At 44.5% G+C, this 17,996-nt stretch overlaps 1 protein-coding gene across 1 annotated transcript in view; it reads left to right on the top strand.

Annotated features, from left to right (window-relative positions):
- The window catches only part of pcdh15b (protocadherin-related 15b), a 225,974-nt gene extending 212,722 nt beyond the window's left edge, over nucleotides 1-13,252 (top strand). Inside the window, exons 30-35 of the mRNA XM_063220981.1 lie at nucleotides 2,298-2,516; nucleotides 4,006-4,014; nucleotides 5,622-5,732; nucleotides 7,912-7,954; nucleotides 11,321-11,461; nucleotides 11,504-13,252. Of these exons, the coding sequence (XP_063077051.1) occupies nucleotides 2,298-2,516; nucleotides 4,006-4,014; nucleotides 5,622-5,732; nucleotides 7,912-7,954; nucleotides 11,321-11,461; nucleotides 11,504-13,252 (2,272 nt within the window). The remainder of the gene's footprint in view (nucleotides 1-2,297; nucleotides 2,517-4,005; nucleotides 4,015-5,621; nucleotides 5,733-7,911; nucleotides 7,955-11,320; nucleotides 11,462-11,503) is intronic.
- Nucleotides 13,253-17,996: the final 4,744 nt, after the last annotated feature.

Below are 17,996 nucleotides of genomic sequence, written 5' to 3'. Positions count from 1 at the left end.
TTGTCATCTGAGGAACTTCATCGATTGCGGATGATGTGAAAGGGAACTCTTGTACTTACATGTCTCTACACCAACCCTATTTCTTCTTGTTTTTCTTGTTCCCTTCATTGTCTGATATCATGTCTGCCTCTCTCTTTTTTTTCTTTTTTGTCACCTTCATTTCTCTTGTTCACATCTTCTTCTCTTCCATTGTTGCATTCCATTGTCATGGTCCTCCTCTTTTTCAACATGTCAACTTGTCCCTCTCACCATCCCTTTATTGTCCTCTTAGCTCTATCCCATTTGTTCCCATTTCGATTTCACACACACACGAACGCACACATGCACACACATGCACACACACGCACACGCATCAAACATATAGCAAACATATTAAACTTGCTCATTGCTTTCCCATTCACCCTTTTCCTGCAAATTCACTTCACTGTCCCCTCACCATCTGCACTGTTACAGGAGGTCATCTTGCACCTGTTCACCCCCCTCGGGGATCGAACGTGCGACCTCGTCAACTACAACGGTTCGGCAATGGGAGACACAGTACGATACCGCTGGGCCAAGAGACTAGTCACAGCCCTCCACAGTACATAAGTGAACACTGCACACTACAACATTTAATTTATGCCTCACCCGTGCAAGGGTGCAGCCCTCAATGACACCCCAAGGGAGCTGTGCGGTGGGATGGTACTATGCTCAGGGTACCTCAGTCATGGAGGAGGATGGAGGAGAGCACTGGTTATCTACTCCCCCCACCAACCTGTTGAGTTGAACCGGCAACCATTGAGCTACAAGTCTGACACTCTAACCGCTTACCTATGACCATGGAGGTAGTATAAGAACTGGAGAGAGTGAATAAGTCCCGCCTCCAGTCATTTCAATGGGAAATGCTAGGCTAGTGAATTCGGCCAAAATTGAACGATTTTTTTGAGCTTCAAAGATGGAGTTGTTTCCACCACCAGTTTACTCAGCCAATTACGTGCCACGTTAATGACTGACTTACGATTGACCAGAAAGATATATGGAAGACGGGCATTGGATGCATGGATGTGCCCAACCACACACCTGTATAGGTATGTGTGCCCAAGACTAAACTCGCCAATCGCGTCCACCCTCTTTGAGCGAAGTGGTAGTGGAATTGCGACGAGGATGTGCCTTGATAATCGGCGAAGCTAATCAGCCAAATCCTGACCTCCTGCATATGACTGCCCATGATAGCTGATGAAAGGTTAAAGGGCCGCCTTTAGCTGTTTTCACTTCTATGCCAAACAAACAGTGCTGCTCGTTTCAAGGAGTCAACAATGACTGTGTAGGCGCTTAGTACACACACAGCACTTAGATCTTTTTTTTCTCTGCTCCAAAGTATTTTTTTTTCTGTCGTTTTAAGAGAGCTGAATGAACAGCCCTCTGATGGCATCAGAGGCAATGTTTGCCAAATGGCAGTTAGTCAATGAATTAGATATGCTTCAGAGAAGGAGAAGACTGCTGAGAGAGTCATTGGGAGAAATAATTGAAGCAAAATTTGTCATGGCCTCTAGTATAATTGTCTTTCTCTCTCTCTCTCTGTCTCTCCCTCTCTGTCTCTCTCACTCTCTCTCTCTCGCTCTCTCTCTCTCAAAATAATGGTTGTAATTGTTGTAATATAAAATGATGCTTTGTAAAACCACATGTAATGTTAAATGTACACCATAATTTAGACATTTAAGTAATTAATCTCTTTGTACTTTGGACCTTAAACCGTGAGCACTGAACTTGTTGTTATTTCCGCACACCAAGGTCCCACTTCTCTTAAATTTTAAAATTAATTGTTTTTTTAAATTAAGAGAAACGGTAGCTTGGTGTGTGGAATTCATTTTCATTTTGCATGTGACTTTGCTAGTCCTGCACCCAAACATTTTTTGAGACTGATGTGCATGTTTTTTTTCTGTACTGAATTGTTGTTTTGTCCTCTATCACATCACAACTGTACACTGGGCCTAGAAGTTTTGTCTGTTATCTATTTATTTTTTATTTTTCACTAATGTGCTGTGTTTATTTATTGATTTGATTTTTCTCTAGCCAGTCACTGTAAAGCACTTTGGTCAGTTTTGTGCTGTTTTTAAATGTGCTTTATAAATAAACTTTACTTACTTACTTACATGACGCAGGTTCCTGGACTTTCCTCATTGAGAAATGGGAGCTTTTTTGTGGACTTTATTTTCAGTTTTCATGTGACTTTGCTAGTTCTGCACCCAAAACTTTCTTGAGACAGACTTGTTGACGTACTTTGAATGTGCTGTTTTTTCCACCATCACATGACGCAGGTTCCTGGACGGCAAGCTGCTGGACATCAACAAGGAGTTCCAGCCGTATCTGGGCCGCGGCGGCCGCATCCTGGAGATCCGCACCCCGGAGGTGGTGACCAGCGTGAAGAAGGCGGTGCAGTCGGTGGGCTACACGGAGGGGGCCGTGCTCGCCCTGGCCGTCATCATCATCATCTGCTGCGTGCCCGCCATCCTCATCGTCATCCTCACCTACAAACAGTGAGTAGAACACACATATATAGATACACAGACACAGATACAAACATATGCCATCGTCATCATCATCATCATCCTCACCTACAAACAGTGAGGAGAACTTACGTAGTCACATACAGACAGCTACTGACACACTGTCACATATACATACAAGCAGTTTTTGTGGGACGTATGCATACAGATATAGGTGTGCAGAGAGGGGGACAAGGTGATGCTAAAGCACCAGCCCATCAGCCCTACTGGACAAAAAAATGAAAGTTTGAACGTTTTTTTTTTTCACAGTGTACTGTGCTCGATTGTGACATGATAATACTTCATGATCAAATGCATGTTACAATATTACCCCGATATTGCCCTGATATAGCCTTCCTCTATCAGCTTAGCAAGGTAATCAGAAGTTCCGCATTCCAAACATACAAAATGAGATGTGCCCAATATAACATTTAAGATTTAGATTGTACTTTTTGATTGCAATAGTTGCAAAAGTGCTATGGTGAATTCACCTCAGTATGATTAAAATAGCAATGTTTTTCATCATTGCACACATTAAAATGTCCAAATATGCGCTTACAGGCACACAAGCACAGTCATGCAATCAAGAAATGCAGTCAAGAAATGCATGGATCGCTGAGTAGAGATTGCTTAGTCATGCTTTGTTTGTCATTCAGACTGTGCTGCAACTAAGTGTCTTGCATATGCAACTATATTTTGATGAGCTGATGATGCTGTTGCCAAGATTGTATCTCTCCTCTTTCTATCCCTTTCTCTACGTCTTCCCTATATTTTCATTAGTTTCATGGTCTGTACTCTTGTTCTCCATAAATCACTGTGGCATCTCCTCTTAGTGCCGATCTTGAAGTCATGCGGTGTGAAAACAGTGACGGACATATTAGGGAATCGCTGTCGCGCATCTTAAAATAGTGGAAGTGGCCATTTAAATATTCCAAGCACACTGGCGCATTGTCGCTCAATTTGCTCATTTATGATCAGACGCTGTGATGATCCATTAAGAGTTTTCTCAGGGTAGGGGGTGGTGGTGGTGGGGGGGTGGTAAGTATAGAATAAAATGTTACATTACATTTGGTGTACATCTTGGATGTACATGAATACAATATGTCACACGGCATCCCTTATTATGTTACTGTGTATTATAATGTTATACTGTATACGCATGTGATATGCTGGATCTGTGCTAGGTGCATTGTGTGTGCTGCTGAACATCTTTATTTAGCTCCAAGATTCATTTAGTTTCTTTCAAGGTACATTAAGTTTCATTATGTTTCTCTACTCTACTCTAGCCTATATAACCTATGATACCGATACACAGTACCAGTGTTTCATTTTAACACCAATTATTCATCATGGACCTCCTTTTAACTGTGATGTAGTAGAGGCATGTTATTTAGCCACTGGTCTAATGTTCTTCTGTCTTTGTCTCTCCCTAACTTTGGCTTGCTGCTGTCGTCGCCCTCTTCACAACGCCCATCTCCAGATTTAAAGAGTGAGTATAATGTCTTTACTCATCGCTATCGTATGGACATTTCACAGAAACGGCTCCTCTTTCAGAAGAAAAAAAAGTATAATATGATCACACAAAATTCAAGGCACATCTACAACCAGAGTGCCCTATTTTTTTGTTCATAGGCTCCTTCAGACCATTTCTTATAGCCTATGCCATATTATCTGGAACCATGCATGAAAAACAGGAGGCCAAAATTGGTTTCTTTGAAGACATGGGGAGCTCGCTGTCTGAATTTGAGATGTGTATCAGTGTGAACATGATAGGTCTGCTGTATCCTCGCCTCATTGTCAGGAAGAGAGGAGAGAGAGAGAGAGAGAGAGAGAGGGAGAGAGAGAGAGAGAGAGAGAGAGAGAGAGAGAGAGAGAGAGAGAGAGAGAGAGAGAGAGAGAGAGAGAGAGAGAGAGAGAGAGGCGAGCAAATAAGCATGAGACAGAGACATGGAGATACAGAGAGATGACGGAGAAACAGAGAAAAAGTGATGGGACAAATCAAGAAGCATTTGCATTGAGAAAGTGTAAGGAAATAGAAATGGAATGGGAGAGCAAAGGAGAGAAAGATATACTCTGGAGGACACAAAAGCAGAGTAATGGGGGAGACATATGGAATGAGGAAATAAAAAGAGCAAGTTAGAGAGCAAGCAAGAGAAATAAGCATGTCAGAGAGAGAGAGACAGGAAGAGAGATAGCTGTGGTGGGAGATGGGATGAATGGAAGAAGTGAAATTGATTTCATTCAGACTCTACTAGCTTTTATTCATTATATGGAGCCATATGATCGGTTCCATAGTATTACGCTGCTGAAGTGCTTTGACATTAAAATGACGGCAAGTTGGCCCTTATTACTGGGATCCCCTCATTTCTGAGCTTCTCTGTTTTCCACGCCAGCTCAAAACATTAGGCTGCTTTAATACTTCAGTATCAGTTAAGCTGTCAATCTTCATAGCTGACAGAATTGTAATTGTAATATTTGTGTATACATGTTTCTTTAATGTCCACGTTTACTATTGAATCTAAGTTTTTGAAACCTTTATAAAGTAAGTACTGAGTCGTGATAAACCTCCACCAAACATGAGTTTGATTAGTTTTTGGATCTTGGATCTTTTTGATGAGTTTTGTGGGAATTGGTTCATTGGTTACCTTACAGCATTGAAAATCTCATTTAAAAAAAAATAATATTTGAAAAAAGAAGGCAATTGAATTGCTTGGTGGATGTCTCCACTTTGACTGCCTTTCGTGTTCAGAAACTGTACCTAATCTCTACCTCTACAATCGAATTGACTATATTGTGCTACCAAACTTCGCCAAACTGTAATTTCAAAATGGCTCTGTGTTTTTTTTTGTGTGTGTTTCCCTTTGGTTTATAGTAGTGTGGTGTTACAGAATGGGAACATGTGCTTTTGTTTAGTACATGTTACACAGAGCTTATTCTTCTGTTTCTGTTTGAGTGTGATTTATGGGATTTGCCAGCATGTAGGGTTTGTAGTTACTGCTTATCTGCATTGTCTGATGTACTGTAAGATGCATCATATATTTTCTGGAGACTTTCTTAAGACTATTTATTCATAAGAATTTAACTCCCCAATCGCAGGCGTCAGGCTGAATGTGCAAAGACGGCTCGCATCCAGATGTCGCTACCAACAGGCAAACCTGGAGGAGTCACCACCAACAACCTGTATGAAGAACTAGGGGACGCCACCATGTAAGTGCACAATTCTTTTTTCCCCCCTTATCTCATATTATTTGCCTGGCGGTTTGGTCTAGCATCACACCATGGGAGGAAAATCATTGCTTACTGTATATCTAATCTATTACAGTAGGTTATAAATAGTTTGAGCAGCAACATATTCAGATATTACAATACTGATTTCAGCTTCAATTTTAATATCAAAGTAATAAAATGGCAAACTAAAAAGAAGTCTAAAGCGGCGTACACACACAAAGCTAGCTTTTCGCTTGCTCGCCTACTCGCCACTCTTTCATGGAACGTTCGCTGAAAGTTCCCGCGGCTTTAACTGCCAATGGACAGCCGAGAAGTACCGAACTCTGCATTCCAATTGGTTACTCGCTTACTCGCCTCGCTCGAAGATAAAATATTTTCAACTCGGAATCCGCCCACATCGCATCGCTTGTACAATACTCGCCTACTCTCCTGCGAGTCTCGCTGGGACACATTGACATTCTATTGAGTTCATTCGCTGAGCGAGTAACTAGCAGCGACGTGTGTGTACGGCCCTTATGGTATTGATCGGGTAGCTGCTGATTGTTTTTTGATTGACCACTGAGGGGGAGCTGATACAAAGCATTCTGGGTAGTAGGCCTTTTTATAGGGGGTGCGTTCCAATATGCAACCTTGCGTCCTCCACTTGTGCTTGTGGCCTCGTACCAGGAAGTAATATGTCATGATGACATCACTGACAACAGCATTTTATTTCAATATCTCGCAAAAGCTCAATTGTAAAGTCATTTTCTCATTTGGAAAATGGATGGTGAATGAAGAACAGTCCCCCAAAAGTTGCTGTGGCTAGGCAGACAGCGAGGAAAGTTTATTGTTTTCTCCACGGAGGCAGAGCCAGGAGGTCGGGCGAGGCCACAAGCCCAAGTGGAGGACGCAAGGGCGCATATTGGAATGCACCCATAGTCTGCTTTGCGAGGCTAATGGCCCGTGTAAACCAGGCGCTACCTACACGACCCAGGCGCTGTTTCCACGTAGCAGGATATTTTTTTAGCAGGGTATTTTTTTCTCCTGCTTGTATTGGTTTTGCATTGGTTTTGGCCTTCCGTTTCCACGTAGCAGATATTTAAAAATCCAGGTGCAGGAGAAAAAAATAGCAGGAGAAAAAAATATCCTGTTTAGGGGTCTGAAACGCATTTGTTACAATGGAGGATTTTTTTTATCCACATGTTGCGTTTACACCTAGCAGGAGAGAAAAATACCCTGATACGTGGAAACAGCACCTCAGTTAGCTGGGGTGGTTGAAGAAGTTTCACCATGAATTTGCTATATTTGCTCTGGACGCTGCATTGACATGTGTGATTCAGCTAATCACATCAAAATATGTTTTGTTCTGTCTTGACAGCCTGGGACATTCGTCGATATGAATGTTCCAATTGGTTTTTCGCCGAACCGCATCATAGCGAATTCGCTTACGATTAGCTTGAGTTTAATTGTCAAAATTCGCTCTGGTCGCTCAAGAAGCTTCGCTCCTAGCGAATTCTGCCTGGTAGCTTTATTTGCCTTCCTTCCATAGAGAAATGATGACTTCCGCCGCGCAGGTTGCCTAGTTCGCCTTTGATGTACACAGGGCTTAAGGCATTATATCAATGGATATGCAAATTTATGCAGGTCTCATTAATTAGAATTAATCAGTGGTTAATCAATCAATAATTGAAGAAGGAATTTGTGAACATAAATTCTGAGTCTCCATTTTTATGCTAATTCTCATTATTGGTAATTGTGAAGCTCTCATTTCTTTGGTCTGCACTGCTATGCGAACTAATATTAGCTTGAAGCACATGAATACTGTATGCTGTAGCCTAAAGTGGTAGTCTGGTCCTGGTGCACCTTTGCTGTCTGGTGGTAACAGTGGGAGCTCTGGGAGGCGCAGGACAGCGGGGGAGAATGTATATTGCTGCCAGTGGCCTCAGGTGGTGTTTTACAGTGAGCACCTGGGAACAAGCTCCCGTCTTCTAATGCAACACTTAGGCATCTGGCTACAATTAGGACTGTTGGTCACCTGCTGTGCCACGGCAGGTTACGCCAGGTGTGAATCTGAAAAACATTTGGGAAGTTTTTAGGTTTTTATTTTGTCTGTCTCTCTGTCTTGATGTATGGGTCTGACTCTGTGTAGCTCTCTGTCTTTCTCTGTGTACTGTTGCAGTACCTTCTGGTGTTCCCTGTGGCGTCTTTACCTCTGTTTGTCTGTATCTTGTCTGTAGATCTGTGCTGTTTTCTCTCTAAGGAACCATATTTGTGATCCGTTTTTACAGTCAAACACTGAGCTAAGCTGGCAAGTCTCTTTTCATTCTGTGCAGATGTGACACAGCTAAGCTGCCATGTTGAGCGTGTAGCTTTTTTACATTTTTGTGGGACAGGCTCTCCTCTCTGAAATGCAGATGTTTATGACCATTTAACCAGACCTCCGTAGGCTGGGACGTAAACATCCTTCAGACTATGTACTTGTAAGCCATACCTCTCTCTCTCTCTTTCTCTCTCTTTCTTTGTCATGCCCTCTAATATAATTCTCTCTCTCTCTCTCTCTCTCTCTTTCTCTCTCTCCCTCTCTCTCTCTCTCTCTCTCTCTCTCTCTCTCTCTCTCTCTTTCTCTCTCTCCCTCTCTCTCTGCCCTTACTCCCATTGATGCCTGTGAGATATGCGGCCATTAACATAATAAGATTCCATTTTCCAACACAATTTGGAAAAAAAGAAAATTAATTCTTTCTTTTTCTTTATTAAATCGAAAATACCATGAGATGGCTCCCCTTCTAACCTGCACTGCCATTCTCTACCCATACTGCCCCACTCCCTTGAGAATGTGAACATGCAGTGCAATGGGCAATTGAAATATGGAATTCCCTGCGATGGTCCCTGCGATGATGGAAAATGTAATTAATTGTCCTTGATACGCCAATTTTGGTGGCTCAGTCTGGCTTCTTCAGCTGGTAAAGTGATGTGTCTGTAAACCTGATGCAATTTTCTCTTTCTCTTACTCGTGTAGCAAGTACTAGGCTATTATCTTTCTTTCTTTGTCTTTTTTCCTTCGTTTTTTCTTCAGTTCTGCTCCGTTCAAAGTTGTTCAATTATGTGTTTTCTACCTTCTCTCAGTTTTAAATACGGCAAGCCCTTTCTTCAGGAAACAGGGGTGCTTTGTGTGTGGCATTTATAACCCAGACAAATGACTTAACATGTAGTAGAAATTGAAAAGGTTTTGACCTTTGAATCAATCCCTTTCTGTCATAGCCTGATACTAAAGGTGGTTAGATGGTTCAGGGGTGATTGATTGTCATTTAAGAGACCAAATGGTTGTCTGTCTGGCAATTAAATCTGGCATTGAAGAATACACATCACATTTTTTTCCTACTTTGGTGACTAAGGCCAGCCTGATGCTGCTGCTGCTGCTGCTGATGATGATGATAATGATGATGACAATGATGAAGATGATGATGATGATTATGACCGTGGTAGTATGTTCTTTGGTAATGCGTCTGGTTTTTTGAAAGTGACCCTCTCCTGGCACTAGCGCTACACTGTCACTCTCAGCCGTTTCCAAAACCACCTCCTGTAATTAAAAACCTTATGATAAGCATCTTCCTCCTTTTCATCATCACCATTGCCCTCATCATCATCGTCCTCATCGTCATCATCATCATCACATCATCCTCATCATCGCCATCATCATCATCAGCATGATCTCTATCTTCATCACCATCATACTCACTGTTCTTATTATCACTAATACTACCATACAACCATTCTTGTCACCTGGAAAGACAGTAACATTGACATTTGCTTCTCCTCTTCTCTCTGCCCTCCACAATTCTTTTCTGTGCTCTTGTTTATTGTCTGGATATCAGGCTAAAGTAAGTATTATTTCTTGAGCTGATGGTTCTGTGTCTGTAGTGGCTGTGAATAAGTCTGTCTCTCCTCTGTGTTGTGACATAGTCGCAGGATACGTTTATTAGTCATTTATGTCCCTGTAGCTTGTGCTCTGTAGCTGCCTGCTCCCATTGTAGCTTGATGGACTCCTACAACTTAATTATGTGTGTATAGCAGTGAATAGCTTTCCTGTGTGTAGCATAAAAGGCCCTTTGCCGGCCCTACTGTTGCTCGGTACGGTACGGCACGAGACTGCTATGCAGACGACCCGGGCTCGCGTCATTTCCCGACCCCTCCCCGTCTCTCTCCCGACTCATTTCCTGGCTGTCCTTCTCTGTCCTGTCTCAAATCAAGGCAAATATGAAAGAGCCTTTGGCAATACAGTGAATAGCTTGTAGTATATTTATGCCTGTTTTCCACTGCTGGTTTTCTGGTAGACCAACAGCTCAACACAGCGCAACTCAGCCTCCAATTTTTCGAATGAGCTGTGTCGTGCCTATTCGAAAAGTGAGTGAGTCTGAGGTGCTGTTTCCACGTAGCAAGATATTTTTTTAGCAGGGTATTTTTTTCTCCTGCTAGGTGTAAACGCAACATGTGGATAAAAAAATCCTCCATTGTAACAAATGCGTTTCAGACCCCTAAACAGGATATTTTTTTCTCCTGCACCTGGATTTTTAAATATCTGCTACGTGGAAACGGAAGGCCAAAACTAATGCAAAACCAATACAAGCAGGAGAAAAAAATATCCACATATAAAAATATCCAGCTACGTGGAAACGGCACCTGAGTCGTGCTTTGTCGAGCTGTAACTTACCTACCAGATAACCCCCAGTGGAAAAGAGGCAATGGTGGAGAAGCTGCTTTGGCAGCTTTATTGGGATGGTCAAGCTGGACATGTAGCTTTGACAACCAGCCAGCAAGCTAGCAGGGCCTTTCTTGGTTCTAGCTTACTCTCTATTCCCAACCTCATAGAGTCAATGTGTAGATTGCCTGTGGCATCTAATCAATCTGTGGCTGTTTCTCAAAGTCAAGGATCTTGGCCTTGCTAGGACGTAAAACCACCCAGTGATTGGATACTCGGCGGAGTTCACCAAAGAGTATCCAATCACTGGGCGTTTCACGTCCTAGCAAGGCCAGGATCCTTGTCTTTGAGATACAGCCACTATGTGTTTTGAATCCTCAAGTCTGTTGTCTAGAGTTTGTAGCCTGATGGTGTTTGAGAGTTGTCATTCTGTTAATATTTAGTCCCTGATAAAAGCCATATAATTTGTTTGTACCATCGCCCGTTCATCTTTTAAACCCTAGTAGCTCATTGATATTCTGTACAGTATACACCATGCTTTACTCAGCCTTCATATCCTTCCATACCGCTTCTATTTTATTTCTGTCTGTAAACTTTTTTTCTGATTTCCATTCAAGTCATTCTTTTCTGTTTTTTTCTTTCCTGGTATCCCCTCCTTTTGTTTCCCTTCCAAAAAAAATCCTTCCATTCCATTCAATTCCTCCACTTCCTCTTCAAACACACAAGTGCGATGAGCGGCAATCACATCGGCGGAGACCACACACGACTCATAAGCACATGGTCGTCGACACTTTCCCTCGCCAACCACCACCACCTCCCCCACGCCCACGCCCACCCCCACCCCCTGCACCCCCCTCACCCGCCACACCCCCCACACCACCCGCTCCACAAGCTCAACGGTGTGGTGCTCATCAACGACCCTCCCAAGTCCAACAGCAACATCACCTTTGTGTCGGACGAGAACCCCGTGACCACGCACAACCCCATCTACGCGGACGACGGCACACTCAGCAGCCCCGGCGCCGAGGGCAAGGCCCAGCGTCGACGCGACCTACTGGGCACCCACTCGCCACAGCGCCGCCGCCTCAAGGGGGTGCTGTCGCGCTTCCCCATGCCCAGGGAGACGCGCTGCGGCCAGGCCTGGACGCTGCCCTCGCGCCTCAGGGGCACCAACGCCTACGAGACGCTACGGAGGAAGGCGCCGCCGGAGTGGTCCAGGGGGATGAAGAGGAGCAAAGGTCACGACAGGGGCATGAACGAGCTGGCAGGAAGCGGCGGCACACTTGACGCAGGAACGGTCACGCTCGACAGAGCTGTCACGCTCGACAGAGCTGTCGTCGGAGTCGACAGAGGAGTTGGCGCAGGTGGTGGCGGAGCCAACAGGGGGGGTCATGCGGCTCAAAGAGCAGGTCACAGGCGATCCAGCAGAGTCAGTCTCGGAGGGGGCCACAGGCCAGGCGTCGGCAACGAGCCCAAGCTGTCGGTCAAGGAGCAGGCGCGGCAGTTTGAGCAGCAGGCCATGCAAGACGGGCTCCTGTCGATAGCGTCCAGGCAGCGTCAGAACCGAGATGCCCGCGGCTCGCTGGAGTACCTGCTGTCTGCGTTTGACAGGATGCAGCCCCCTCCCCCGCCTCCCCCTCCGTCCATGTCCCCGGCGCCGGGTCGGCCGCCGACCATCGTGGTGGTGCCTCTCGACGGCTCCACGCCGCCTCCCAGCCACAAGCCCACCCCTCCGGCCCTGCGCAGGTTCCGGAGCGGATTCCCCGACGACCCGGATTCGGACCTGGACGGGGACAGCGACGACGTGGAGCCCTACACGGTGACCGTGGAGATCATCCCCGATCCGCCCGACATCCCGGCCCCTAATCCTCCGCCCACCAGCCCTCCCCCACCTGTCCACACGCCCACCCCTCTTCCTCCTCCTCCTCCTCCTCTTCCGCCTCCACCCTCCCCACCTCCCGGGGCCTACTCCACCCCACCGACCTCCCCGACCCATATCGCAGTTTCTCCTCATCCGCAAGCGCCACCACCTCCGCCGCCACCACCTCCGCCACCTCCTCTCCCGCCTCCTCTCCCACCTCCTGACGTCTCCCCGTCCGTGGGCAGGGTCCCCAGCATGGCGCTCCCGTTCGTGCTGCCTCCTTTACCCTCCACCGCCTCCCTCCGGCCGGTCTCGCTACGCCCGCCTCCGCCACCCCTCGCCGCGGCCGAGCCCGAGCAGCCGAAGCGCGAGCTCAAGGGCATCCTGAAGAACATCAAGAACATCGCCGACATCGAGAAGTCGGTGGCCAACATGTACAGTCAGATCGACAAGAAGCAGCGGCCGCCCAAGCCGATGGCTAAGCCAGAGACCATCGTGGAGTCGACGGCGGAGTCTGCCGCGGAGGCTGGTGCTGGTGTGGAGGCGGAGGCGACTGGTGAGGGAGGAGAGGCGGCACCAGCGGGAGAGGCAGAGGCAACGACGGCAACACCAACACCGACACCGACACCAACATCCACAACAACGGTGGTAGAGGTCGTGGAACCAGAGAGTGGTAGTGAAGTCGGTAGTGGTGGTAGTGGGGCGGAAGGCGGCGGTGATAATTCTGAAGCTGCTGATGGTGATTCCGGTGCTGGTAGTGCCGGCGGTGCTGGCGGGTCCGAAGAAACAGGGGAGGACAGAAAGACGGCATGGGAGGACGCCAAGTCGGCAGGGGAGGACACAAATTCGGCAGCGGAGGACACAAGGTCGGTGACCTCTCTGATGCCGCCCCATAACGCCACCATGAACTCCATTGTGCAGGAGCTGGAGAAACGCTTCCCCTCTCAATCCACCAATCTTTGACTCCCAAACAAACTGTTTTTTCCCCACCAGCATTTCCCTTTCTCACCTCTCACACACAAACACATACTGTACACACGTCACACATACACACGCGCGCGCATACACACACGTACACACGCACACAAACACACAAACACACACGCACACACTCTCTCTCTCTCTCTCTCTCTCTCTCTCTCCTCTATCTCTCTATCTCTCTATCACTCTCTCTCCCTCTCTCTCTCTCTCTGTCGCTCACATGCCCAGCTGCTAACAACTCTAACATCATTCTTTCTTTTTCTGGACTCTTTTCAGTCACCTACATTCACTCTTCATCTAACTTGTTGAACTGTCGTTATTTATATAACTGTGGTCTCTTTATATTTTTTTGGTTCTGTAATTCGCAAACTCATTCCGTTGTCCTTATCATTCTTGTTTTTGTCTCTGTCTGTTTTTCCACTCTCGTCATTATTTATTACTGTTTGTGAAGTCTAGTGGTGTATCATCCTCCCAAACAGCATTGCTTGATGCACTGTGGACTCAGGGAGTTTGCGGGCCGGTAGGGTGGGTTGGGGGGGGTTGTATTCTTTTGTAAACAGTTTATTTTTTCGGTTTGTGAATATGTTTTAAAATTTGTGTCTTTGTGTCTGTATGTATTTATGTTATTGATTTAGGTAAGTGACTGTTTCAAATCCTTGCCACAGGCATGAGGGGGAAAGGGCAACTGGAGACAGTAGTCTTTCTCTCTTTTTGTCTTTTTTCCATGTTTTTTGACAGTCAGTTTGGTTATCCAGAAGGTTCTGTTCCGTGTTCAGTTAACTCTTTTCAGAAGGCTCCTCTCCAAGGAGGAATTTGAAATGAGGCTATACTTAGTTTACTTGACTGCACAAATGTATTCTATAAAAACATTGCTCGAAATCCACGATTTATGCTTTCTTGTCTTCCATTTTTTTTTCTCCTTTTTTACTTACTCCCATCCCTTCACCTCCTACTCATGTGTTTCAACCCCATGACGCCCGCCTGAGGTGCTCTGCCTGTATGTTCGAGGTGAAATGCATTATGTAAAAAGCCTTTCTTCAGAGAGGAAGCTGTTCACTGAGAGTTTCACCTTCGAGAGAAAGTACTGAGCTGCTTGAGCTTGTCTCCGCCTGACAGTGCACTCATGTTAAGTGGATAATGCCGGTCAGTATCCACCGTGGAATTCACTAAAGCCCTGGGCGAACTGCTATGGAAACGGTTGTAAGGCACACTTATTATCTACCATTCCGAGATCTATTGCATATAATTGCATGGTGTAGACTGCAGACTTTTCCATCACCTATTGTATTGGGTAATCTCAGTTATCAAGGAGGAGGAGGTGGTGCACCAATGGTCTAATAATATACACTGCATTCCAAATTATTACGCAAATGCCATTTTCCGCTGATTTCCCCAAATAATCGATATAAATGACAGTCATCGTAATGTTCAAGTCATCAGCCATTGGAGTACAATTAAAACGTTTTTGAATGAACCTTCCAATGATAACGGTATTTTTTTTTAAATAATCAAAAACTTAAAATACTTTAGGTGCTTTGGTGGTATGGACATTCTACCTTTGATGAGGGTGTCTAGTGTTGAAAGGCCGAAACACCCCCTGATTCAAAGGAACACTGCTGATGATGTGTCCCAAAAATTGACGGACATTACGACCTCCACGCCACTCTCAACATCAAGGCAACTCATGCGGCTTTACATATGGTGGCACAATGGACAGTATACCATCTCGTCCTGTGTATTACGAATCTAACTCACCTGACATAAAACCCCATTGAAGATGAATGGGATGTTATGTCTGATGAGTTAGAATGTCGATACCACCAAAGCACCTAAAGTGGCATGGAAATCTACGGGTATATTGAAGAGTGAAGTGTGGGTCACCAGACCAAACAGACAAAAACAGCTGAGAGCAAACCATCAAGGATATCTGGGCTTCTCCCATGCAATGCCCTGCCATTGACTTCAATGTTAAACACAGCATTACAGCTTATAACCAAGTTTTGAACATTGAAATGTAATTTAGAAGGTACCAAATGCCAACTGTATTGATGGAAATGGGACAGAAATGGGAAAGAAATTTGGATTACAACACCACAAAAATGTTTTGCATAATGATTTGGGACAGAGCATTTTGGGCATTTTAAGTTTTTTATTATTTACAAAAAAAACATTATCATTGGAAGGTTCATTCAAAAACCTTTTAATTGTACTCTAATGGCTGATGACTTGAAAATTATGACGGCTGTCATTTCTATTGATTATCTGGGGAAACAGCGAAAAATGTCAAAGTTGCGTAATAATGTGGAATGCGGTGCAATGCACCAATGGTCTAATAATATAGTGTAGTATGCCATTTGATTTCTGCTGTTATAGTAACATTGCAATAGATTATATGATATTGTCATAAGTGGAAAGGCAGACGACAGATCTTGATTTGCCATCAAGTGCTGATAACATTTTTATTGTTCAAGGAAGAAATGAATAATTGCCAGCTTTGTATAAAATTAATGCATTGATATTGTGTTGTTACATCCATGGCTGTAACTTGAGGACACAGAGGTCATGTCCACTGTATATTTTTAAAATGTAAAATGTATCTATGATGAAAATCAATCTATGATCTGCAATGATAAATTCAGTCTGTATACACCATCCCCATTTATCCTCAAGACAGTGATTAATAAAAACAAACCGAAGAGTTTGACTGAATAGTTTAAAGCAATCTAAATGTACAGTATGCAGTACAGCACACAGTATTTGACCTCGGTATTTCAAAATGTCTGGTTACGGCCCTGGTTAGGCCTACATCACAGCTTTTTTAGGTATACATTCACTACTAATTCTAAGCTCAGTTGATTCACTCTGAGAAGCAGAAACACAGAAACACATGATGCCTATTGCATTGCTTGTTTCATTCTTCATCATAATTCGTCATTTGCCTGGTTACCACCAGACCTAATCACAAGTGAGATTTCAGATCGAAACGATTGTGTAGAACGTAAGGCAGTATGGGTGTTCCCAGGCTAATTCGTCATAGGTGCATCATAAAATACCCTACAGCATACAGCAGATATCTATTTCTGTCATGTCATGGTATATTGATCCTATGATATCAGCCATTTTGTCATATCTGAGCCATCTCAAAAGCATCAACTCTGCATTATTTGACGCGTTGACATTTACTACATGTACTAAGCACAATTCTAAACATATAAACATCATCTGTCTCTTACTGCCAGTCAGCCTGCATGTCTGTCTGTCTGTCTGCCCATCAGTCTATCTGTCTGTCTGTCTCTATGTCTGTCTATCCCTGTCTGTCTGTCTCATTCCATTATGTTACATTTCATAGCATTTACAGTAAAATATATCTGATAAAATATAGTCTTACTTTTTAACAGAGTTGTATGAAGTATAATTACATATTATACAAATTACATAGTTGACCGCACATTGTCCATTCCACCATTCTTCAGGTAAAGGATGTTGTCTTCTGGGATAACATCCTACGCACCTGCCCAACTACAGAGGTGTGCAAAAGCGTCTTTATCGGTGTACACACACAAAGCTAGCTTTTGGCTTGCTCGCCTACTTGCCAGTCTTTCATGGAACGTTCACTGAAAGTTCCCGCGGCTTTAACTGCCAATGAACAGGCGAGAAGTACCGAACTCTGCATTCCAATTGGTTACTCGCTTACTCGCCTCACTCGAAGATAAAATATTTTCAACTCGGGATCCGCCCACATCGCATCGCTTGTACAGTACTCGCCTGCGAGTCTCGCTGGAACACATCGACATTCTATTGACTTCATTCGCTGAGCGAGTAACTAGTAGCGACGTGTGTGTACGGCCCTTTTGTTGAATTACATAATTGACACCATGTAGTATCTTATTACTAGTGTTGTAATTACATTTGTAAGAGTACTTCTACTTCTACTTTATACAAGTCTGCTTTTTATTTGTGTACAAACCCCACTTTGCATAGAGTGTTGAGTTCTAAAATTACTTTAGTAAGCACATGTACTGTATGCTACTCGCAGATTGGTGTTTCTGTGCAATATCAGCACAGTTCCACAGTGTCTTAGTTTTTCTGTCACCGGCCCAAAAAACATAAACACAGCAAGCGGTTGAGAGAAGGTTTCCATCATGTTGCGTCATGGATGCAGTCTGACAGGTGAGCTCTTTCTTTTGGTGCTGCAGGCGCTGTTTCACTGCCAGAACACAGGAGGAAATATATGGGGCCCTCTTTACCCATCCATTGATCTTTCCCTTTCCTGTCTTTCTTTTCTTTCATATACTAGCTCTCTCCCTCTATTATACCCCCCCCTTCTCTGTCTCTCTTGCTCTTTCTCTCACACACATAAAGACACACCTGCCTCTCTCCAGGACTTTTTTTACTCTTTTTTTTCTTCAGCGTTCTCTCTTGTTCTCTCTCTCCCTTTCTATCTCTCTTCTATACTCTCCCACACAGGGCCGGTTCTGGCTTATTTGGTGCCCTAGGAGTTTGATTTCTGCCACCCCCTACCTTTGAAAGAAAAAAAAAACTTTCTTATACCTCACAGAACACAAGACTAATATCCTTAGTAAGCTTAACTAAATAGCATCAAGAACAATAACCGTTTTTCATCAAATGGATTTGTGGTTCTTTTTGACAGGCGACCAACACATCAGATTGAGTCGCATGACAGTAGCTTCACTGTGTGGTGTGTTGGATGGGATGGTGGTGGGGC

This window comes from Engraulis encrasicolus, chromosome 17 (assembly GCF_034702125.1).
Source record: "Engraulis encrasicolus isolate BLACKSEA-1 chromosome 17, IST_EnEncr_1.0, whole genome shotgun sequence".
Classification (NCBI taxonomy): Eukaryota; Metazoa; Chordata; class Actinopteri; order Clupeiformes; family Engraulidae; genus Engraulis; species Engraulis encrasicolus.
This window is presented reverse-complemented; position numbering and strand designations above follow the sequence as displayed.